General features: G+C 39.5%; 2 protein-coding genes across 2 annotated transcripts; one reads left to right on the top strand and one right to left on the bottom strand.

Moving 5' to 3' along the window:
• Positions 1 to 4,323: 4,323 nt before the first annotated feature.
• On the top strand, positions 4,324 to 13,391 carry LOC308363521 (transmembrane protease serine 9-like; the record flags this gene model as incomplete). Its single annotated transcript, XM_080836326.1, has 12 exons — positions 4,324 to 4,416; positions 7,729 to 7,793; positions 7,899 to 8,056; positions 8,345 to 8,413; positions 8,513 to 8,675; positions 8,772 to 9,040; positions 9,493 to 9,638; positions 9,828 to 10,131; positions 10,756 to 10,918; positions 11,012 to 11,280; positions 12,758 to 12,903; positions 13,167 to 13,391. The coding sequence occupies 12 exons, from the start codon at positions 4,324 to 4,326 to the stop codon at positions 13,389 to 13,391; spliced, it is 2,070 nt and encodes a 689-aa protein (XP_080692452.1).
• A 5,229-nt stretch (positions 13,392 to 18,620) lies between these two features.
• On the bottom strand, positions 18,621 to 25,877 carry LOC308363520 (IgGFc-binding protein-like; the record flags this gene model as incomplete). Its single annotated transcript, XM_080836325.1, has 10 exons — positions 18,621 to 18,776; positions 19,086 to 19,163; positions 19,481 to 19,541; positions 20,770 to 21,038; positions 21,192 to 21,569; positions 21,663 to 21,862; positions 23,186 to 23,753; positions 23,944 to 24,554; positions 24,776 to 25,355; positions 25,626 to 25,877. 10 exons carry the CDS (start codon positions 25,875 to 25,877, stop codon positions 18,621 to 18,623), a joined length of 3,153 nt encoding a protein of 1,050 aa, XP_080692451.1.
• Positions 25,878 to 26,358: the final 481 nt, after the last annotated feature.

The raw sequence follows: 26,358 nt of genomic DNA, 5'->3' as shown, positions 1-26,358 counted from the left end.
AATATTGCTATTCACATTACAGTTTTTCTCAATCGTTTTGTTACCTGTGTCAACTCTGACATCACATTCTCAAAACAGTTAACACCTGTGTCTGAACAAAAGCACTCTGGACAAAATGACACATTTGCAAAAGGCTGTTACTCTCTCAAAACACTTAAACCATGCAGCAAAAGCAAATCTTGCCTTCAAACACTACAACTTGTTGCCAATTGAAAATTTAATTTAATTTAATCTTTAATCAATCATTTCACACTGGACAACAAAATAAAAAATGATGGCCATCAATATGAACCAGTGCAGCCTTACATGTCCTGTTGACATGCCAGTGGCATTTCCTTGCTTTACATAGTTATACTTTACACAGAAATACTCAAAATCAGAAACAATTCCATGCCACTATTCTCAAAACTTTAGCTGAAAGCTGAAATACAGAGAAAAATATGAAAAATATGGGAATATACAGTAACAACTGTGTTCAAATTAGTAATTGTCTATTCGTTTACGGCAAAAGAGCCATGGTTCTCTGAAGACAGGTTCTCTGATCCATGCTTGCAAAGAGACGTGGCACCTATATAGGTGGAGAGTGACTGTTTGCTAATTGAAGAATTGTGCAAAGGAGTTTCATACAGGTGATTCAGACTTATGCAAGGAATCTATACGACCTGTGAAAAGATGTTTTCCTTTTGTTTAGCACGGGAAAACCAATAGAGTTTGGGGTTTTTGAATGACATCTATGTTAACTGTTTTGCAAAATGGTGTGAGAAATGTGTGAACCCAATGAAAATGTATGAACACATTTGCAAGAGATGACTTCTGCTGTGCAAAGAAAGTAGTCATGAAGACCAAGTGGGTTCTAGTTTACCTAAGCAGGTAAAATCAATCGAGAAAAACTGTATGTGTCACGTGGAGCCCAAACTTTGTATAAGGCATAGTTTACATGGGGGTAACAAGATACGGAACAATTCATTTTGATCTTTAGCCCACTTCAATGTATCCACATTCATCAAAATACCTATTGTATCCTATGAGGAAAATTAATTTTTTCAACAGCTTTCATATTAATTTACCTTTTGGGCCCAAATTTGGTATAAGGCTTTGGTTACATGGGAGGAACAAGATACGGCACCATTTATTTGGATCTTTAGCCCTTTTCAATGTATATCCACATTGACTATAAATACCATTGTTTCCTATGTGGAAAATGACTTTTTTCAATACCTTTCAAATGAAGTGACCTTTTGGGCCCAAACTATGTATAAGGCTTTGGTTACATGGGAGGAACAAGATACGGCACCATTTATATGTATCTTGAGCCCTTTTCAATGTATATCCACATTGACTATAAATACCATTGTTTCCTATGTGGAAAATTACTTTTTTTTCAATAGCTTTCAAATTAAGTGACCTTTTGGGCCCAAACTATGTATGCGGCTTTGGTTACATGGGAGGAACAAGATACGGCACCCTTTGTTTGGATCTTAAGCCCTTTTCAATGTCTATCCTCATTCACCAAGAATACCATTGTTTCCCATGTGGAAAATTACTTTTTAAAAATAGCTTTCACATTAAGTGACCTTTTGGGCCCAAACTATTTATAAGGCTTTGGTTACATGGGAGGAACAAGATACGGCACCATTTTCTTGAAAAATTGATGTATTTTGGTATTTCTGACCATTTTGCATGGAAGCGCTGCTCTTAGAGTGGTAATTTAATGACGGTCCCTAAGCGCATTAGCGCCCCTGGTGTCCTCTCAATTGTTACTGCATGGTTTTGGCGAATATGCTAATCTGTCGAATATGGAACCTGAAACTAACTTCACCGCAGTGACACCATAGACATCCTATTACGTAATAGGATGTCTATGGGTAACACAACAACTTAAGCATCACGTCATCACTTGCAGTCAGCTGGCTGAAGGCATGTGCAGCTGCAAACATGTCATATAAACATCACCAGATGCAGACCTTTGAACAATACATGGTTTTGATTATGAATGAATTCTGTTTACATAGAACAGACAGTTGCAGTCAGTAAGATATTACCAAAGACAGCCTGTGTTATACATTGCTGTGTAAATACATTGATCTGGGGACCATAGTACTGTGGAGGACAGACAGTTTGTCAGTGAGTTTCAGTCTTGATAGCAAATATTATAATACTGATCAGGCAGTCCCAGGAAGATCATGCATGGCTCTATTGCTCTAGGTGACACAGGAACTTAAACCTCACACCATCTCTTTCAAATCAGTTGGCTGAAGGCATGTGCAGCTGCTTAATAATATCACACGATGCAGAACAATACATGGTTTTGAGGATAAATGAATGCTGCTGATGTGGAACAGCCGGTTGCAGTCAGTTAGGTAATACCAGAGATATGTTGACCTGGGGACACAGCACTGTTTATCAGAAGGACAGACCGTTTTCAGCCTTGATAACAAAAAGTATGACCATGGATGGCTGTATCATTCTATGAAAGCACATCATGACTAATGTTATCCCAGGCTCATAATATTGTTCTAAGGCAAAAATGTTATTTTCACAGAAACATTTGACATAAAGATACCATGCTAGCAGCTGCAATCAGTAACTAGCCTACTGAGAGCAGTGTTTTTTCCCCCACAAAGGTTAAGATTTCTGCCACAGTATGTGTGCTTTTCATTTCAACAATTGAACCTGCAAATACTTTGAAGATTCTAACTGATACTTACTAGATCACTCTTGGTCTTTATCTGTAATGCTATTTCTTGACTTCTGGTTAGATCCTAACTCTATTGCATTGTCTTTGTTGTACTCTGCACAGTGACAACAACATTTCATCGGTTTTATTATCTACTGAAAGAAACAAATGACATGTAAATTCAAACAAACTTCAATTCAGCTCGTTGCTTTCAGTTGACATTACAAAATATAAAATGATTGTTTAAATTAAAGCACACATATATAGTAACTTTCTCTTTTTTTATCTCAAAATCTTTCACTATTCTGTTCACGGCAAGTATATTTCCCTCTCCTCTCCTCGAAAAAGGCCCAAACATTTGTGCTGTGATGGTCCTCTGGTGACACCCTAAATCCACTTCCTGTTTTGACTTCACAAGATTAGATCTGGCACACTCTGCATCTTAACTGGTGTACACTAGAGACTGTTCATATATGGCTCAGCTCTGCTATTGTTATAGACAGAACCATACAAGTCTCCTGCAGGAGCTCTAGCTCTATGAACCAAGACTTTTTTCTTTATCTATATATATATATATATATATTTAAAAAAAAAACATGGTTAGACACAACGATTTGCCAAAGTTTCATATAGTGGTGCTGGTTTTGAAAGGAATCTTCTTAAACCAAGTGTTTGGTATGCTCACCAGTGTGATGGAACCGATCAGTATATCAAATACATGGGAGGCATCAGTGGAATTCAATCGCTCTTCCTTTTTATGGGATCTATGGCATGAATTTAATATTTACAACCAAAAGATGTTTTCAGAAGGGAATGTGCAGCATGATAACTGGATGGAAACCTTTCTAAGACAACAAAGCACCTGGGAACACCTACAGGGTGAGTGTCTATTTATTTTGTCTATCACATTTTCAGAGGAGTTTGCATGCGTGTCAGGATCTGGGACCTGGTTAAAGTACCCTAAAGGCCAAGCGAATTAACTGCTATGATATCAAGGCCCATGCATCTCCATGACATGCCATGACATTCAATCTTTCACAACAGTTAAATGTTTAATGTTAAAAACAAAGCAACCTTTTGGAAAACTGACGTTTGTTTGTTTGAGTGTTAACATGGCATGCGACAGAACAAGTGCTGAAAGAATATATTATCTACATAGAGACTGCCCGCATATCAGTCACTAAATATCACATTTACTGAATGTACTGCATGTCCAAATTGTTCAGTTATATAAATATGTAAGTAACTTCTACATCTCCTGGAGCCACTACAGTCTTAAGTACAGGTGTTTTATGCAGTCAAGGCAAAGACATTGCTATACCGTAACCACTCCTTTTTGAATTACTTCTATATTCATAATATGTCAAATGTATTTGTTTTTGTAATCAACAACCTGTCAGAGACCACACATTTCTACCAGGGGCCAACAAACTCTTCTCACTGGATGGCACCTCTTCCCCAAGTGCAGCGGAAGTTGCTCTCTGCAGATGGTGAGAAACATTATCGCACATTCTCGTATGGCGCATTCAAGGGGGGTACAGCAAGCTTTTGCCCACAAACTAAATCCAACAATTTTTGCCTCAACATCAGCAAAATCTTTTAAACTTTCAGGTTCAGACACTGCAGGGCATCAGCTCAGGTTTAGGATGGAATTCAAGCTGGAGAGGAAATTCACACTGGATCTCAAGAACACCTCTTCACCCGCCTTCAAATGTTTAGCAGCTGAGGTTTCCACAGTGGTACTGTTAACTGTTCGAAGTGTTTGTCTAACAAGCTCAATTTAAATACAGTATATATATATATTATGGCATGCCGTTCAGGAAATTAACACTGGATCTCAAGAACACCTCTTCACCCGCCTTCAAATGTTTGGCAGCTGAGGTTTCCACAGTGGTACTGTTAACTGTTCGAAGTGTTTGTCTAACAAGCTCAATTTAAATACAGTATATATATATATTATGGCATGCCGTTCAGGAAATTAACATTTGAATATATATATATATACAAAAGTCTGAATATATATAAAAACTCTGAATATATATACAAAAGTCTGAATATATATACAAAGTCTGAATATATATATACAAAAGTCTGAGTATACATACAAAAGTCTGAATATATATATAAAAGTCTGAATATACATACAAAACTCTGAATATATATACAAAACGAAGTCTGAATATATACAAAATGAAGTCTGAATATATATATACAAAACGAAGTCTGAATATATAAACAAAACTCTGAACTCTGAAGCACTCAATCCGTCTGTGTCCGCCATATTGGATTGAGCGCTTCCTATTAAATCAATGGTATAAAAATTTTGTAATTACGTATTTTCTGCAAAATGAAATACTGTTTTTCTGTTATATTGTAAAATTTAGACATTGATTTCTCACTAGAAATGCAATAATAACACGTTTATTTTACACCGTTTGACTTCACAAAGGATATTTTTAGAGGCAATTCTCCCCATTGAGTTTGACTGGGGTCTCGTCAAAATCTTCGTAATTCCTTGTTTTCTGCTTCATGAAATACTGTTTTTCTGTTATATGGCTCAAATTAAACATTGATTTCTCGCTAAAATTGCAATAATAACACGTTCATTTTGCATCGTTTGACTTAACGAAGGACATTTTTACGAGGCAAGCTCCCCATTGAGTTTGACTGGGGTCTCGTCATGGTAGCCTACTGGTGTGATTGAGGGCTGTGGGGATGGTACGATGATTGATGGTTTGATGGATTGATTGATTGATTGGGATGAGCACCCAGGCAATCAGTGGACACACCTGGGAGAGAGGTGATTTGGGCTGCGAGGTGGAATGGACGAGAGAGCCGGCAGTACGCTGAACACCAGGGGCGGAGTGGCCATCGGGCCCATAGACATATAGAATTACTAGATGATTCACGGCGAAGTCTAAAACGTCCGCAGAGGTCGGCCATCTTACTCCAGGAGGATCGCTCACCGTAACATTGTGTTGATAAATGTACTTTTTAAATAACCGTAGCTTGCTCAATTTTCAACCGATTTTTAAACGTGTTGGTTTGTTATAAACGTCAGAGATGTAGTTATGACACTGTATACGTATGCATACTTATGTAATGTTCTAAAAAATAGAATAATGTCTAATAAATCTAAAGTAGGTACAATATTTCCCTGACCAGAACAGTTTCCGGGGACAGTCCCCGTTTTTTGGTAGCCTGTCCCCGGCTGGCGCTGCCCCCGGTTTTTATTGTGACCAATAACAAAGCCGGAACACAAGTTAAACATTTTAAAAAGAGAGAAAAGAAAACAATAACCATATACAGTTGAATAGAGAGGGACAGAGAGAAGAGGAGCCTTGGAACCTTAGCGCATGTGTCAGTTGCAAGCCAGTTTAAAGACGCTTTTATGATGTCATAATGGCCCAATGTAAGTCAATGGGAGAAATTGTATTAGTTTTTCTTTAATATTTTAAAAAGTATAAAGTTTAGAAAAATGATGTGTCCTTCACAAGACCTACACAACAAATTGAGTTTCTACGTTAAGTGGTTCGAGCTGAATTAAGCACAGAAGTCGGTACAGAGAAAAATAAGTATAAGAAACGAAGGAAAAACAATATGGGGCATTCCATGCACTGTAAGTATTCATAATCATGCAGTGTCATAACTACAGCTCTGACGTTTATAGCAAACCAAAAAATCGGTTGAAAATTGAGCAAGTAATGGTTATTTAAAAAGTACATTTATCACTACCAACACAATGGTACGGTGAGCGATCCTCCTGGAGTAAGATGGCCGACCTCTGCGGACGTTCGACTCCGTTGGCCGGCAACACGGATAAGATATCTAGTTATATTCATATCTATGATCGGGACGACCGGAAGATTTCTCGGTCGGCCAAACGGCCAAAGAGCTCACGAGAAGCAGCCTGCAGACTGCCCTGCGCAGCCGTGTGAAGTTCATGAGCGGTCCATTGAGTTAAAACTAATAAAATAGGGTATTGTTCCCGTGAAACTCTACAAGTTCCATACGACTATGATGTTCTGTAGTCCAACCAATATATAAAGCACTTGTTGTCTCTTTACACCTCACTTATGGTGTGTGTCGAATTCACTTAATCCAGCCTACTGATTTTTGCTTAGCCTCTTATATTGATCTAATTCTTTTTATTCAGACTTTACATAACTTTCATGACCAAAAATATAAATTGGCCAGCGATTTAATTTGTTTTTGTTTTTTAAATTAATGTAGAATGGTCGGAGCAAAGCCTCATGGGAAATGCCTTTATCCAGTGAATGTATAGGGAGATGAATGTTGGACTACACTCACATAGTGGCAGAAATTTTTAGCGAGAAATCACTGTTTAATTTCAGCCATATAACAGAAAAACCGCATTTCATGAAGCAGAAAACAAGGAATTACGAAGATTTGGATGAGACCCCAGTCAAACTCAATGGGGAGAATTGCCTCTAAAAATATCCTTTGTGAAGTCAAACGGTATAAAATAAACGTGTTATTATTGCATTTCTAGTGAGAAATCAATGTCTTAATTTGACAATATAACAGAAAAACAGTATTTCATGAAGCAGAAAAAACGTAATTACAAACATTTTGGTACCATTGATTTAATGGGAAGCGCTCAATCCAATATGGCGGACACAGACGGATTGAGCGCTTCAGAGTTCAGAGTTTTGTATATATTCAGACTTCGTTTTGTATATATATTCAGACTTCGTTTTGTATATATATTCAGACCTCGTTTTGTATATTCAGACTTTTGTATATATATTCAGACTTTTGTATATATATTCAGAGTTTCGTATATACAGTATATTCAGACTTTTGTATACCTATATTCAAATGTTAATTTCCTGAACGGCATGCCATAATATATATATATATATATATATATATATATTTAGAGGTACTCATACAGAAAATCTTATATATATATATCTTAGAAAATCAAATTGAGAGCTATCAACTGTCAATCTATAATTGCTCATCTAGAATATTGTCTCATAGAGTACCATGTGTGTTGTCAATGTGTTGGAATTATTTTATTTCAGATGAATAAAGTATACTCTCAGAAGTTTAGCTCACGCTTTAACCAGACTGAAGTGAAAGCCTTCCGGTAGGTCCAGAATGTGTTCTGGTACAGCATAGAGTACAGTTCCTACAAACATACTTTAACCAAACTTTAATTTAGCTTTATCTTTTTTCATTCCACAAATTTAAGAGAGGGATCAGTGGTTGTGAATTCATTCCTTATATTCAATGATATGGTGTCAACTCCAGACATTGAAGATTTGATCAACACCCTGCTGGAGGCTGTCTCTATCAACACTTCAGCCTTGTATCAGTTCGGCCTCAATAGCAGCAGTCTAGACATAGCAGGTAAGAATGTTCTCTGAAAACCCTTTAGTGGCACAGTTGTCTTCTTGATATTATCTGACAACTGATAGATCTGATTTCTATCTGATTCTATTTCTATATAACGGTTTAGTATAGCACAAATACTTCTGCTATCTGCACTACACTGACATAATTTCTTTCTAATTCAAAACTACAGCCATGATGGGAAATGATGTTCTTTAGATTAACAATCCGCAACCTCGAAAACCATTACTTTCAGGCATAACATGTACATGTGACATTAATGCATGTTCTACTCCATCCTCACAGTTGTAGAAATCCCTACCACAACAGTACCGATAGCAACATCCGGGTCAACAGAGATTCGCTCCTCTGATGGTGGGTGACAGAACCTACAAGATGCACTATCTTTCAATTTCTTTCACTATCTGTCAAGCGCTAAAGATGTGATAGTTCACCACAGTCTCCTTCTCGCAGTGTGTGGTAGGCCTCCCCTCAACAACCGAATAGTTGGTGGACAGAACAGCCCTTCAGGAAACTGGCCATGGCAGGCAAGCCTGCTGTATACTGGCTACCATTTCTGTGGAGGCACCCTCATCAACAAGGAATGGGTGTTAACAGCCGCACACTGCCTTTTTGGGTCAGCTTGGGTTCGTTAGTGTGGATTGTCAATGTGTTTATTCTCATTGTGCCTCTTGACATTTAAATACCTACACTTTCTCGTCCTTATTTTTAGGTTTGATATTTCGAAGGTGAGGGTCGCCCTTGGTCGTCAGTACCTGGACATTAACAACCCTAACATTGTGATCAGGCCCATACAACAGACCATCAAGCATCCACTTTATGATACTAGTGGAGTTGACAATGACATCGGTCTGCTTCATCTTAGCTCTCCAGTTACTTTCAATGCGTACATCCTGCCTGTTTGTTTGGCAGACAGCAATAGTGTTTTTCATAATGGCACTGACAGCTGGATCACTGGTTGGGGAGACGTTGCTGAAGACGGTACATTTTGAGTGCACAAATTCTCATGATGATACAAATAACGCTGTAAATCACAGTCCAACTGTGCTCTAATCTAGTCACTGAATCAACTGTGTTGCCTAGGAGAAGAAGCCAGTTTCTAAAGAGAGTTACTCTCTAGACATTGATACACACCGTTCTTTCTTAATCCTCTCCACAGAAAACTTAATCACAGCTTCTACAAGTCTGTAGAGGCATAGATCAGTTTTGAGTGACGTACCTTTGACAATGTCGTGACAAAACAAAACAATCCGTTCAAGATACCGTACTGGCTGATTAAGTATGTGTAATCTTCATGTTTTAGTATTCTTACCATGGCCTTGGAGCCTTTGTAGAAGTGTTTGCCTTCAATGTTTCAACAACATTTAGGCACAAAGCAGCACTTGTAGAAGTCTGGGTTATTAACATGTTTGCTTTCTTTTTGTCTTTCCTAGTAATACTTCCATATCCTGGTATTCTGCAGGAAGTTGAGATGCCTGTGATTGGGAACAGACAGTGTAAATGTGCCATCGGAGTTAGACTAATCACAGATAACATGATCTGTGCAGGTGTACTAGCAGGAGGCAAAGACTCCTGTCAGGTAATATTAAGCATGAAACGATTTTTTTCTACAAGAAAGACTCCTACAACAACATTCAGCAATCCTACAACAATATTTTACAATAAAGATTCACTTGTTTCAGTACAAAAGAAAATAGAGTTAATGGTGACTGAAGGTGCAGGGTCAGTTTGATTCAGATTGTAAAGATTTTTGACCATTTAATTCCAGGGAGACTCGGGTGGTCCAATGGTGAACCAACAAAACTCTGTGTGGATCCAGTCTGGTATTGTCAGTTTTGGCTTTGGATGTGCTCGCCCAAATTATCCTGGAGTCTACTCAAGGGTGTCCCAGTACAAGTCTTGGATCTTGTCACTCATAAATAGTGATCATCCTGGCTTCGTTCAGTTCTCCTCCACCGGAGTGGATGCTGACCATAGTGTTTCCTGCTCGGGGCTTCCACCACTAGATACAAACGATCACATAGCACCTGCACCTACAGACTCGGGGAAGTCTGACATGGACGCAGCCCAAAGTAAGTTCCTCCATGTTGATAATAGTAAAATGTACAGTGAGCTTTGTTGTGGGTACAATGTCACAGAAAAGACATACATGTGTCCATTTCCATTGCCCCAGTTCCCGAAGCCACAACACCAGCCTTTTCAGAGAGAATCTCTGCTGATTGTGAGTAACTTAACCTTCGTTTATCTCTTTTAAAGCACAGCAAAAAAAAAAGATAAACTCAAGCACATATTTTTTTTTAATAATTCTGTACTTTTTATAAAAGTTTGTTTCAACTTAGAGTGTATTTGAAGCCAATAATAAAATCAAAATGCGTTGATAATACATTATAAATATATTCATTTTAAAATACACTTTATTTTTTTTCACCTGGGAACACCTATTTCATACATTCCCCATGTTAATATTCAAAACGATAGGCCTTCCAAAAGGTTGCCTTGTCAGTCTGTCACAAAAGGAATTACCTCACAGTTATCAGACAGAACATCATTCACATCCACGACTCAAAAAAAAAATGGTTTTGGAAAAGGGACTCATCACACTCCATTTGATTTGTTCCAGAACAGTATAGTGTTCTCTTTGTATTACAATTAGCAGATAAAAAGATAAGTGTGGATGAACTGTCCTCTTCTCTCAGTTTGTGGTAGGCCTCCCCTCATTGACCGAATTGTTGGGGGAAATGACAGCCTTCCAGGAAACTGGCCGTGGCAGGCAAGCCTGCAGATCTCTGGCAATCATTTCTGTGGAGGCTCCCTCATCAACACGCAATGGGTGTTAACAGCCGCACACTGCATTTATGGGTCAGATTGGCTTCGTTTGTGTGGATTGCAGTGTGTCTATTCTCATCATGTCTTCTGATATTCACATGCTCTCTATTCCCTCACTGTGTCCAGGTTCAGCTTATCGAAGTTAGTTGTTATCATTGGACTTCAGGACCTAGATGGCCCTAATCCCCAGAAGAATACAAGGGGGGTGATAAAGATGATCAAGCATCCAGGCTATAATGCCAATAAAGTTCACAATGACATTGCACTGCTTCTCCTTTGGTCTCGGGTTGTTTTCAGTGACTACATCAGACCTGTCTGTCTGGCAGCCAGTGAGAGTGTTTTCCACAGTGGTACTGAGAGCTGGGTCACTGGCTGGGGAAGGACAAGTGAAGAAGGTAAGTCTTTAAAAGCACATTGGGCCTCATTCTCGACAGCAGTTGGGAAGACTTTCCGAAGGATTTCAGAAGGAACTCCACTTCGGAAACATTTATGAAAACATTTGCATTCTCCATAGTTTTTTCTTCTGTGCTTTCTTCTGAACTTCAGACAACTTTCAGAACTCGAAATAGCAGTCGTAACTCTGCCGGAATCTTCTCTAATGCGATTCCACGGGCCATCTTGTGGTTATTACAGGAATCGCGTTGAGGAATGACATTTGAAAAAACTCCATATTACAGTAAAAGGGTTAACGGTTGAATTTGTGAGAACCCGTTGGTGATTGCGTTCACGTCAACTCTACAGACATCCTCGGATTAAAATAATTATGATAATAATAAATACGAGAATATTTGTATCATTAACAATTACGTTTCACATTTATAGTCATAATTATACGAGGTAGTATTTATTGTTACACTAGGTCTATATGGCTCGTAGCTTGACTGTTCTCTCCCTTGTACGTCACTTTGGACAAAGGCCGCGTCTGCTAACTGAATGTGAATGACATGAACACTGCAAATGTAAGTGAATAAATAAATAAACACTAAACCCAGTCTATTCGGGAGATTGCGACAGAACACGTTTCTAAAATTGCGTCTCCTAATAAGGAGCTGGCAGGGCGTGTATGTATGCAAATCCACTTTCACGAGAACGCGCATCAATCTAAGAAACTAATCGGAAGGAACCCAGCTGAGAAGACTTCGGCTGCTTATGAACACATTTTCAAGCGTGCGGGAATGCAGCGGAAGCGTTTCTCTTACGTTGTTTTTGCGAAGTCGTGTAAGAAACATTTCTGAAGAATTACAGAAAAAGGTTGAGAATGAGGCCCATTGTTTTTACCCTTACATGTTGTTTATATACTTGAGATGCATGTACCTACAATAAGTCATGTCTGTGGAAATGTGTACATTTTTTTTTAGTATTCAATAAAATAAATGTACACATTCTCATGATGATACAAATAACGCTGTCAATCACAGTCCTACTGTGCTCTAGTCACTGAATATACTGTGTTGCTTAGAAAATATTTAGTTACAACACGCCTTTATAATACAGAGTTACTCTCTAGAAATTGATACACACCGTTCTTTCTAAATCCTCTCCACAGAAAACGTAAAGTCTGTAGATACAAAGGTCCATTTTGAGTGACGTACCTTGTCAATGTCGTGACAAAACAAAACAATCAGTTCATGATACCATACTGGCTGATTAAGTATGTGTACTCTTGTCTTGATGTTTTAGTATTCTTATCATGGCCTTGGAGCCTTTGTAGAGTTTCCTTTGTAAGTGTTTGCATTCAATGTTTCAACACCATTTAGGCACAAAGCAGCACTTGTAGAAGTCTGGGATATTAATATTAGCCGTTTTGCTTTCTTTTGGCCAAACATAGTTTGGGGTTGCTATTTAATTTTGTTTATATTTGGTCACTCCTAGAACAACTTCCATTTCCTAGGACCCTGCAGGAAGTTGAGATGCCTGTGGTTGGGAACAAACAGTGCCAGCGCGTCTATGGAACCAGTGTAGTCAGTGACAACATGATCTGTGCAGGTGTGAAAGAAGGGGGCAAAGATTCTTGTCAGGTACTGTAAAGTCCAAAATCAATCTAAACCTTACCAATAACTGTATTGGTAGTAATTCCTTTAGTGTCTGAATTCCTCATAATAATTCAGATCATTCTTTCAAAAGAGAGAGATTTAATGATGATTTCCCATGATTTCTGTGCAATAAAATAAAAAGGTCTTGCATTCCCGATTCATAGTCAAAACGGTTGAAAGACTTTGAAAGACACAGGAATAACCCTTCTGTTTGATTATAATGCTATCGTCTGCATTATTCATTCCAGGGAGACTCGGGTGGTCCAATGGTGAGCCAACAGAACTCTGTGTGGATCCAGTCTGGTATTGTCAGTTTTGGCTACGGCTGTGCTCGCCCCAATTATCCTGGAGTCTACACCAGGGTGTCCCAGTATCAGTCTTGGATCATTTCCCACGTTGGTCAAGACCGACCAGGCTTCGTCCAGTTCTCCTCCACCGGAGTGGATGAAGACAAAGTCTGCTCATGCCCTTAACCTTCAGTAGTAACTGCAACCCCATTAAGCTGCAACTAAACATTGATGACTGAATATAAGATGAAAGAATATGAATATACAGTGGGGAAAATAAGTATAATGGTATGGTGTTATTGAAACTTACTACATGTAAAAAAAGAAAAACGTTTATTATTCGAGTATCAAGCCTCTAATGTTGCCTCGGGCGCCTTTAAGAAGGACTTTTTTCTTAACTCCACTTCGGTGGATTAAGGAAAACATTTGCCATTCTCCTAGTTTTCTCATCTGGGATTTCTTCTGAACTTCAGAAGACTTTCAGAATGCGAAATAGCAGTCGTAACTCTGCCGGAATCTTCTCAAATGCGATCCCCGTCGGCCATCTTGTGGTTATTTGAGGAATCGCATTGAGGAATGACATTTGAAAAAACTGTCCGTGTTAAAAGGGTTAACGGTTGAATTTGTGAGAACCCGTTGGAGATTGCGTTCACGTCAACTCCACAGACATCCTCGGATTAAAATAATTATAATAATAATAAATACGAGAATATTTGTATCATTAACAATTACGTTTCACATTTATAGTCATGATTCTACGAGGTAGTATTTATTGTTACACTAGGTCTATATGGCTTGTAGCTTGACTGTTCTCTCCCTTGTACGTCACTTTGGACAAAGGCCGCGTCTGCTAACTGAGTGTGGATGACATGAACACTGCAAATGTAAGTGAATAAATAAATAAACACTAAACCCAATCTATTCGGGAGATTGCGACAGCACACGTTTCTAAAATTGCGTCTCCTAATAAGGAGCTGGCAGGGCGTGTAGCTTGACCATTCTCTCCCTTGCACGTCACTTTGGACAAAGGCTAAATGACTGAATGTGAATGCAAATGTAAACGAACACTGCAAATGTAAGTGAATAAATAAATAAACACTAAACCCAATCACGTTTAAGTAGCCATAGTGGAATAGAATAGACACATATCCTGCAGTACCTCCATGTCTGCACCGGTTAAGTTAAATCTGCGTTTTTTGCTCGCTTTCCGCTTGACTTGCCTTACGAGGTGCTTTCGTGGGGATCCGGGAGATTCCGACAGCACACATTTCTACGATTACGTGCCCTTATAAGGAGCTGGCGGGGCGTGTTTGTAGGCAAATCCACGTTCACCAGAACGCGCATCAATTTAAGAAACTAATCTGGAGGAACACAGCTGAGAAGACTTTGGCTGCTTATGAACGCATTTTCAAGCGTGCGGGAATGCAGCGGAAGCGTTTCCCTTACGTTGTTTTTACGAAGTCTCGTAAGTAACATTTCAGAAGAATTTCAGAAAAATGAACGAGAATGAGGCCCAATGTTTCCACCTCCATGCTTGACGGTGGGGATGGTGTTCTTGGAGTCATATTCAGCATTCTTCGCCCTCCAAACGCGGCAAGTCGAGTGCAAGTGAAGTATGATTCTTTGGACAGGTTTCTTTTATACACGTCACCAGTTGAGATCAGGTACACCTTGTTAGACCTAATGAGGACTAATCTGTGTGCTTCTTGGGCACATAACTGGTCATTGGGAGCCAGAATTCTTGCTGTTTGCTTGGGGGTTCAAATACTTATTTTCTGCATCAAATGCAAATAAAGTCATAAATGTTGTAAAATGCAGTTTTCTGGATTTCTTTGTTGATATTCTGTTTTTCACTATTAAAATACACCTACCATTCCAATAATAGATCACATATTTCTTTGCAAGTGGCCAAACTTGCGAAATCAGCAGGGGGTTCAAATACTTATTTTTCCCACTGTATATATTATAACAGGAAATATAAATTGTATCCTGTTGCAATCTGTTTCTAATTGTTTTTTTAATTATGCCGAAGAATGGGAACACATGACAATTGTATGGGTTGATTTCAAACTAAATACTTTTTACAATGACAGTCAAGTAGGACTCTTTTTTGATTCAACATTTTTTTTGTATCGTGATATTACTGAATAAATGCAAATTTTCGTTATTGCTATATCCATGAAGTGTAAATAAATCTGTATAAAATAATATTTTATAGTTTCTAATTGAATGGCACCCAAAACCCTATCCTCCAGCTCCAGACTCATTAAAGCATAACTGCACGACCCTGTTAGGTTTGATTCTAAAATATATTGGCTTAATTAATTTCAGGCAACATTCTAACCAGTGGTGGACGAAGTACACTAACTACGTACTTAAGTGAAAGTATAGATACCTGGTGTAAAATATTACTCCAGTAAAAGTAGAAGTATGCACTTTGAATTTCCACTTAAGTAGAAGTATAAAAGTATTTGCCTTTAAATATACTTAAGTATTAAAAGTAAAAGTACCTTAATGAATTATGGTTTTAATGGCCTTTTATCATTTTCACATCAAAGCTCGGGCTCAATCAACTGATATAAGATGAAAATACTAATGCCAATCTTTAAATAGTGTCTTACATTTGTCTATTTGAAAGTGTATAAGCACAAAACATTGAAAGCTATCTATTGCCATTAGGTAAGACAAAGTGGTTATGAAATACAAGAGAACAATTATTTAATTTTACATTTATTTGTAACCTAGTTGCACATTTAGTTATAAACAATGTGGAGTTAAACATAAGCTCCTTTACTATATCACATCTGTCTGCCTATGTTACCCTTAAACTCATAATTCCTGATTTATGTTTGAATAATACCATTACAGGAACTAGTTCCACAAAATCAGAGAATGCATGTGGTGTTGTAATAGTTTGTGCTGAATAGTAATAGCAGTGATATTCCCTACACAACTTAACAACAACACTTGACCTAGTTATACTAGTTTGTGCTGAAGACTAGTGTTAGCAGTGATATTCCCTACACAACCCTAGGTACAAAAACAAAACACTTGACCTCAGATAAAACGTGAAGAAAAAAAATGTCATTAGAGGAACTAGTCTTTGCATAAATTGCTCAAAACTGCAGCGCATACCAGTCTGCACCGAAGACTGTAAAGAAGTATGTAGTGATACCTTTACCAAGGGAGTTTGTCAAGAACTGCATGATAAAAGTTTGCGACATCTTGTGCCCTTATAAAAGGCAAGCATTTTTAAATGTGAGCCTGAGCAGAAACTCCGTTGATTGTGTATGTTTCTTCCATCATTTATGTAGCGTTGCGTAGGCTAAGCTTGAGCATAAAACAGCCTCAAAATGCTGCAGAATTCAACGTAGCTCACGCTCAACGAACGAACGAAACTGACAAAACTGAAAGAACTTCATAGCAAATAGCGCTTATCCCTGATTGGTGTGATTGTGAACTCACTTTGACCTCTCATTATTTGATTCGCTTTGGTAAAAAGGAACGAGGGGCTTTACTAAATGTAATGGAGTAAAAAGTACGAATTTTCAATTTGAAATGTAGTGGAGTGAAAGTATAAAGTCTCACCAAATAGAAATACTTGAGTAAAGTATAGATAGATAGATATGTTACTTAAGTACAGGAACGAATTACATCTACTTCGCTACTGTCCACCACTGATTCTAACTCATACGGTCAATGGTCATATTTGAGCCAGTGGTCATCTTTGGGTGTTAGAAAGATATGCAGTTTTGTGTACAGATTTGAAGGGGACTTGGCTCTCACTGAATAATTGAGTGAAATTAAACACATTAAGTTCCTAAGTTCCTGTGTAAACAATGGGCCTCATTCTCGAGCGCAGTTGAGAAGAATTTAAGAAGGAATTTCTTCTGAACTCCAGTTCCGGTGGATTTATGAACAAACTAAGCATTCATGAAAGTTTTCTTATCTGGGATTGGTTCTGAACTTCAGAAGACTTTCAAAACGCAAAATAGCAGTTGTAAATCGGCCAGAGTTTTCTCAAAAAACAACAAGATGCCCCACTGGGCCGCTCCATGTTAGAAGTGTTAAGGGCTGAATTTGTGAGAAATCGTTGGTGATTGTGTTCACATCAACTGTATTAAAATAGTTATAATAATAATAAATACAAGAATATTTGTATAATGAACAATTACGCTTCACATTTATAGTCATGATTCTACGAGGCATCATGATAAATAAATAAATGGACCACACGAACATAAATAAATAAAAGGACTACACAAACACTGCAAATGTAAGTAAAGAAATAAATAAGCACCAAACTCAATCGTCATTGAATATATATATTGTGGAATAGAATGGACACACCTACATCCTGCAACAGTATCTCCACCTCTGCACCAGTGAAGTTAGTTCTGCGTTTACTCGTCCAGTACTCGCTTTCCACTTTGACATGACTCACTCTCAAGTTGTTTTCGGGTGGATTCGGTAGATTCCGACTGCACATGTCACAACGGTTGCATGCCCTTATAAGGCGCTGGCTGGGCGTTTATGTATGCATATCCAGGTGCACGAGAACGCGCCTTCAATTTAAGAGACCTCTTCCGGGTGAGCACAGCTCAGAACACTTCTGCTGCTTATGAACACATTCATAACTCTTGTCTCTTAACTTTATTATACGGTCACTACCCCGATTGGAACATATTAAATTGACAATTATCACAGACCAACGCAACCAGATTGGACCTGCATAGAGGTGTTAAACTTTATTTGAAGAAAAGTCATCTACTGTATATTAAAGTTATAATTATTACTCTAAAGAAGTCTGTTTGGAGAAACATGAAAATAATCTTTTAAGTGAAGACCACATTTGAAGTCCTTAAATGGAAACCTTAGTGAATGTAATTATATATTAGAATTTAAACAAGAAAGTATTTATTATTTAATATCATTTTGAAATAATAAAATGTTATCATAAAATATGCCAAAACATAATTGTCTATTCAGAGGCAGTCATGGATAGTCACAGACTTCAGGCCAGTGCTACTGAGGCCCGTAACACAGTACGAAAGTCGTAACACCTGGCCAACACACACTGGACTGACTGTATGTCATTTTCATTTAGGTAAAACCAGTGACAGTGCCAGGATAAACCTTGGCTGATATCTTAACTTTTACCAATACTATGTGACCATGCACAAAAAATGTATGTGGACTGCACAAACTATTTGCCCACTGTTTGAATGTCATGCCTGAACTAAAGATTGGATTTATTTATTTCAAAAGGAGCTTGTTTTCTTAGTGTGCTGCCTCTTCACTAATGAAGAGATATATTGAGGAACACATCCTTAAGCTTGTATACACAGAGAGAGAGAACGAATAAGAGAGAGAAATGTTGAGTAATTTAAGTCACAGTCATGGTGCCCGACAGCTTTAAAGGCAAGACCTGCGGCCTCTGCGAAAACCTCTGCGATAACGACGACCTGCAGCCAGTTTGTCGGTGCTGGGGAAGAGCTGGAGGGTGGCAGGTGCGGCTGGTGATGCCATGGCCTCAAACGAGTTGCGACAGTCGACATCTTCTTTGAGGACCTGGTCATCATCATAAATCAGGAAGCATGAGACCTGGGTGACTACTATTTATCTTTATGAAATAATTAAGCTTCAAAATGCTTGCTTTTGTTCTCAGTGCCAACACCCATGTTTTAAGTTTTTTTTTTTTTTTTATCATTTTTTGTTGTAGGTCAATGGCAGGAGGGTCACCCTACCCAGCCTGCTTAAAAACGAGATATCAGTAAGAAAAACTCTGAGAAGACAGTCGTAATTGAGAAGGTGACACAGGAGTTCACCGTGACTGTGAGTGACCACTGAAAAGATTTGCCGAGCTTGTGGGAAACTCACTGGAGACGCCAGCATCACTATTGACAGCAAATCTGTCAGGAAGTGGATGGACACCTGGAGAGCACCTGACTTCCCAAGCTGGTGAGTTGGATACCAAAAACCCTATTAATCACCGCATATTCTTACTGTTTTGATGGCAATATGATATATTTTCTTTTTCCATTCCCCAGTGACACGTAAAGATCCTCAGGCACAATAAACTGGCACATGAAAGACACTGGGAGAAGACATTGACATAATTTTGTCTGTTTGGCCTTAAATTGAATCAAACTTACAATTGTTTTGATTGTGTAAACTACTGGCAAATAAAAACACGTTGCATTACAATCTTTAGCATGGTTGGTATATTCCTCAATAAGTAAGTAGGTTAGTAAGTTAGTTAGTTACTTACTTACTTCCTTTGTGAACATGTTGAACACGAGTGTAAATGTAGTTGCTTTGTCAATCCACATACAACTGTGGGCGGAGGTACAGTATGTCATTGTGTGTGACTGTTTCAAAAGGTTTTTAAAAGCAAGCAAACACAATAACACAGCTTCATGGATGGCTACCAATCTTCTTTTTGGTGTTGTTTGTTGGACCCACATAAAAAGGAAGAAAGTGACGTGAGCTTGACACAGTGATCAGATGTCAATGTGGACACTGGAGACACATGGTGCTTAAAATCTGGTTACAATTACATCATACAATCTGGATACGAAACACATTTTAATGCCAGATGTAAAAAGCCTTACATCATTTTGGACCTGGAGAGTCTTCTAGTAGTCTATGAACTTATGTTTAGTGGCTGATATTTCAAATTGATTATGCAAAGGATATGATAGAAATGTTTCTTGCATTTTATGTTATTTTCTTAATGTGCAAACCCAGTTACACTAAATATTATGGTGGTCTGAGAGCAGACCAGAAGAAGCATACCACCAGTAAGGTGCCAACCAAAATCCACTGGTGGACCGTCACATGCCTGCTCTCTGGGAGAGGTGATATGCTGCCCTAATTTTTGTATTAAATTATTTTGCATATCTTGTTTCTGTTCGTACTTAATTTACAGTGTGTGTCTTGTTTTATTTTTGAATAAATTGCACTTGTTTTTTATAATTATGTGTTTTTTCTTTTTGAATATACACTTTGAATGCGCATTTATTATTGAATTAATTTTACTGAGCATTTATCTCCACTTTCATAACGTTTTCAAAAAATGTGATTTTTTTTTGTCTATTCATGCCAGTTGAGACACGATTGCATGAAATAAAAAGCTCTGTTATTCATTTCGTATTAATGTACTTGTGGAAAGGACACAATGCCAACCAAATGATTGCTTCATGCAGATATATTTTATTATATCATATTCTATACTTAAGCGACTGAGATGAAAGCCAGTGGCATATATTTTACAGTGAAATAGCTTGTTAAGTGAAAGCAACTATTGCAATGGCATTTACAGCAGAAATAAACAAGTGATTCATGTCATTGTTGAATGATGAAAACATAACCGATGTTCAGTAAGTACTGGTGATCAGTGTGAGGCTGGGTCCCATTCCATCACTCACTAAAAGAAACAGAACAGTTACATAATGAATTGATTAATTCATGTATTAATTCATTAACATTAATTAATAAAAAGATACATATTACAAATTATAATTAAATTGTGTGATGAAGCTATCCTCAACATCCAACTCACCAGCTTGGGAAGTCAGGTGCTCTCCAGGTGTCCATCCACTTCCTGACAGATTTGCTGTCAATAGTGATGCTGGCGTCTCCGTTGAGTTTCCCACAAGCTCCGCAAACCTTGTCAGCAAAGTGGTCACTCACAGTCACGGTGATCTCCTGTGTCACGCTGTAGGTCACACGCAGGGCTGACACCTTCTCAATAACCACTGTCTTCTCAGAGATTTTCATTGATATCTCGTTTTTAAGCAGGCTGGGTAGGGTGACCCTCTTGCCATTGACCTATAAAATAAAATAAAATAATTAGTTTACAACCAGAGAATATTAGCATTAAGTAAAAGCAAGCATCTGGTGATATTTAAATTGCATTAAGCTCTCAAATGTTACTCAAGGTCCAGGAAAACTGACACAAGAAGAAGAAAAAAGATTACATACCCAAGTCTCATGCTTTGCGTTAACAATAATGACCACATCGTCAAAGAAGGCATAGACACCCTCAACACGTCTCAAGCCAGAGTGTCCACATTCCTGGAGCTTCACAACGACGCGGAACCACTCCTTCACCATAGCTCCATCACACACTTTCACAACCTCAAAGGCCCCCACGACATCAATGGTGCCCCCCATCTCACCAAACGTGCTAAGGGCTCCATCGGATTCAATCAAGCACTGACGGGGGTAGCATTTGCGGACACCGTGCTTCACCTTGCAAACTTCATCGCTGTTGCAGTGGATATGTTCTCGCTTCACTGTGCCAGAGGGCAGGCAGGTGTAGCGCTCACTGCAGTGCTCGTTGATCACAGACTCGCCAATCTGAGGGAGAGAGAGTGAACACCTGAGTATGTGTTGAGATGATCAACGAGATGATTGATACAGCCCTTTGCAGTAAGCACATCATCATCTCACCTTGTATGTACGTCCGTCGTAGTAGCAGCCGCACTCATCCCATTTAATGCAGCCTGTCCCGTTGAAGTAAGAATCAGAGTCACAGGCACATCCCTCTGCACAGGTAACGGGGCAGCTGACGATACTTGTGAGGCCAGGACAGGGTGCGTCACAGGTCTGTGCACAGATTTGATAGTGGCTGTTGGCAGGGCAGGCCAAGGCTGAAAAAGAAGATGTGGAGTTGATTTAAGCTCCATGGAAGGTTACAGAAATAAATATAGCTGCAAGCAGCGATGGCGGTTTCCTCCTCCAGACATTGCGAACCAGGGAAAAATTTATTTTTGTGACAATTTGTCATTGTATAGAAAGATCCATGCTGCAGACTTGCCAATGGGATATTACATTTCAAATGCATTACTTTGAAGATCCTCAAGGGCCATGGCTTCAAGCTAAGAGTGAGAAGGGGTGTGGTCATCCCTACATTTCCTTTAATGTTGTGTGTGTGTGTGCTTGCGCGTGTCAAAGGAGCCTGTCTGTGTGTGTGTGTGTGTGTGTGTGTGTGTGTGTGTGTGTGTGTGTGTGTGTGTGTGTGTGTGTGTGTGTGTGAGAGAGAGAATCTGGAGCACACACGCGCAAAGGAGCAGAGAGAGAGAGACCTTCTACTGAAAATCACCCTAGAAATTAGCCAAGCATGCATGTTTCAAATATTCACCAAAAATCCACTTTTCATCTTACAGTCAACTTTTTTTCAGATTTGCGTACTTAACACTCTCAAGTGTCTTCACATGAACTTGTGATTGAATAAGAGTATCACTTTTTGACCTGTTGATGTGTAAAGCATTATTTTAGCGTTAACAATGTATCCAATTTGCTTTATATCAATCATTTTTTAAGATATGAAGTTGCCTTTGCACATGGGAACATGTTGTAGTGTCTTCCAGTGACATATCAAGTTTGGTGTTGATTTCACAAAGATTTGCCAAGATATGACTTCACTTCCTGTTTGGCGACTTTTCAGCTGAATTTGAGTGGCTGTACCGGACAAACGGTTGTGAGGATCAAAATTCTTTCCATAACTTTTGTGAGGCTAGGTCTGAAGATCATCTCTGGTGATTTTGAAGGAGATTTGCCAAAAATTGTAGGAGGAGAAGGCTTTCAAAGGTTTTTGATAAAACCGGAAATAGCGGAAAATCTATATAACCGGAAATTGACGCCATGGGGTGGGTTTAATTCGTCTTGATCCAGGGAATCCAATGGTACCTCATTTTTGAAAATCGGTCATACGGTTCAAAAGTTGTGTGTGTTACAAAAGTCCAACTTTGACCTGTTGGTGGCGCTAGAGTGGTGTAATGAGAGCCATGAAACTTGGTGAGAATGAAGAAGGGACTGTCCTTAATGAGTGTGCCAAATTTCACAAAAAGTTACCATATGGTTCTAGGGGCTGCCATTGACTCCCATGGCAGGAGAATAATAATACCTACGATAACAATAGGTTACCTAATTACAAGTATCAGCCAACACATTTCATTCTACTAGACACTTACGACAGAAGGTTGGGGTCCTCCAATCCTTAATGGCAATTCCAAAGTCCTGGCAGTCAGACACATATGCAGCAATGCTGTGGCAGAGCATGTGGCGGTCTCCCTCACCCATGCAAACGTCATAAACACAATCTCTGAAATAGGACTCAGGATCAATGACACTGAGGCAGGCAGCAAAGGGGCCACTTGGATTTCTGATGATGCTGCAGTCGGCCTCAAAGATGCGTTTCTTATCTTCAGCACACTTGGGGCAGTAGTCACCGGTGCAGCCATCGTCACACACCAAACCCTGCACAGCCTCCTTCCAGGCCACACCGAAGTCCCTGATGCTTTTTGTCTCTTTACCATCTGGCAGTTGGTACTCATCATTCTTGTTGCCGTTGAAATTGCCACACAGACCACAGGTCTTGCCATGATATGAAGCAGGAACAGTTATGGTGACGCGGTATACAAGGTCATATGTCACTTTCAGGCCAAAGTCGGTTTTGATAACGACATGTGTGCCATCTTGATAAACTTGCACCTGGCCATCATTCAGATTGAATGGCACAGTCGTAAGAACACCATCCACCTAAAAATGAAATGATAAATACATAAATCAATTAATTAGTCAGAAAGAGACAATAACAATAAACTTGTGATGTTTTTAGCAACTTAAGAAATATTGATATTTAAAGTTTTGGCTCACAATTTGTCTTAAATTAGGCACAATTTTCTGAAGATTAGAAAAAAACCTCTTTAGAAGTTAGTTGTCCCCTTACCATGACCACTCCAACTTGGTTCTTCCTCAGCACCAATGTTTGTCCGTAAACCTCCACAGCCACTGCCTTGGCCACTGAAAACTTTGGATTATTATTCCACTTCTCGTTCTCCACCACCACAGAGAATGGCTGGAGGTGTGTGCCCTCAATGTGGCAGGCCTTGGCAGCAGAGTAGGTGCAGGTGCCTTGGAAGGAGTAGGTGTGCTTGTCAAATGTGCTATAGTGGGGGTCTCCTGAGATGGTGCAAGTGGCGTAAGATGTGGGGAAGCAGCCTCTGATCCCCTTCACCACTTTGCACTCTTTACCGCCCGGACATCCGGATTTCACACAGCGCACTTTGCTGCCGCTGGACTCACAGGTACACAACTCCCCGCAGCTTTCTGTCCAGAAGGACGTTCCAGGTGCCAGATAGCTTCCTGTCTTGTCATAGAAGCATCCACACTGGGACTTAGGAACACATTTGTTGCCTCTGCGGACGAAGCCTTCATCACACATACAACCCTCCACACATGGACCATCACAGTTTGATTGAACTGTTGGGTTCTCACAGGTGGCCTGGCAGGCACTGCCACAGTGCTCATAGTGGCTGTTCTTGGGGCACTGAGGATCAGCTGACATAAAAAAGCAGAAAGACACTCAAATTAGTTTGCTGTCAAGGAACAAGCTACCGAGATTTCCTATACTTCTGAGCCATGCAGGTATATAGCATTACAGTTATATTTCAAGTTCTATTTACTTTTGTAACCAGTAAGATGGTCTTCAGTGACTGAAACAATGCCCCACAATATTATTTTTCTGTGTTATTATCACTTCTAGTTCCTAGTCTACTTACGACAACCAGCCAGTCCTCTCCAGTTGAGGACTTGGAAGTTGGCTCTCTGGCAGGCATCAGTGTACACCTGCAGCGTGTCACAGAGGAACTTCTTCATGCCCTTGCCCATGCAGACGTCATACATGCAGTAGTCATGGTAGATGTTCTTGGGGATGACAGCACTGCACTCTCCCAGCGGCCCGTTCATCACCTGCGCCAGGAGACCGCAGAAAACTTTCCCGGCAAGGCGCTCCAGGAAGGAGCCCTCGCATTGGCCACACTCGCCATCACACTCTTCCCGACAGGTGGCATCGGCAGCCACGCCCGACGCCCTCCAGCTCTTCCCCAGCACTGACACACTGGCTGCAGGGCTGCCTTTGGGCAGGAGCAGGTCGTCGTCATCCCTGCCGTTGAAGTTTCCGCAGAGGCCGCAGGTCTTACCTTTGAAGCTGTCGGGCACCATGACCACCAGGTACTGCTCCCAGTCATACTGCACTGTCAGGCCAAAGTCTGTCTCCAGCAGGACGGACATGCCACTGGAAACCAGCCACACTTTATCATTGACCAGTCTCATTGGGAGATTCCAGTAGTTATCCTCAAACTGAAATAAACCAAGAGGAATAACATGACCATTTCAAGTCTTAATCTAAAACAAACACAAACGCACAACACAAACAGAATTTCCACTCATCAGTTATGTTGTAAAATACACAGAAAGCACATGTAAAATGCAGAGTAATTATGATCACAACAAAGTGATCAGCAAAGCTGAAATAAGCAAATAAAACAGATACATGTATGAACATAACTGTTCATGACCTCTACAGTAAAAATGCCAAGCAATAATAATCAGAACATCAATTTTACTTACCCTCACTATTCCATGTTCTGTCCGGTAAATAGTGAAGGTGTAATCATAGACCTTGATGATGACCATCTCAACAGCAGGGATCTCTGACTTTGGGTGGTTCTCATTTCTGACCTCCACTTCAAAGAAAGGGAGGTTACCACCATTCTGGCAATGACTGGAAGCCATGACATAGGTACAGTTCCCCATGAAGTTGTAATAGTGGCTGTCAAAGGTGCGGTAGTGGGGATTGCCCATTATCCAGCAGATGCCCATGTTTTTGTAGATGTTTTTGTGGCGCCATAAGGACAGAGGCTGCTCGTTCTCTCCCTCAGCAGCACAGAACCCTGGAACAAAGAAACCTAACTGTGAGACCCAGACAGTGCTCGAGGACAACAAAAGAGAAACAAAAGATGACCGTTTTGAAACAAAAAACAACATAGGTAGTTATGTAAGCAGATATTTAATATCGATGATTTGATATTTGACGATTTTTCTTGGTCAAACAAAGCTTAACTATTCTAAGCCCCACTCAACATTATGCCTGATTAAGAGCATCAAAAATATATACCATTCGGGCTACAATGTCTCAGCTCATAGTGAACCTGAACCAGCCATCAGTTCCTGACTATGAGTGAGTCAATCTGGGCCTTACCACAAAGCAGCAAAACAGCCAAGCACGAAAGTTTCCTCATCATCTTCATGGCTGTTTAAAGCAAACCTGACAAAATAACATCTCTAGTAAGAAGTTGTTGTA

This window comes from Sprattus sprattus (genome assembly GCF_963457725.1).
Source record: "Sprattus sprattus genome assembly, chromosome: 4".
Lineage (NCBI taxonomy): Eukaryota > Metazoa > Chordata > Actinopteri > Clupeiformes > Clupeidae > Sprattus > Sprattus sprattus.
The sequence above is the reverse complement of the archived record's forward strand: the minus strand, read 5'-3'. Positions and strand labels throughout refer to the sequence as shown.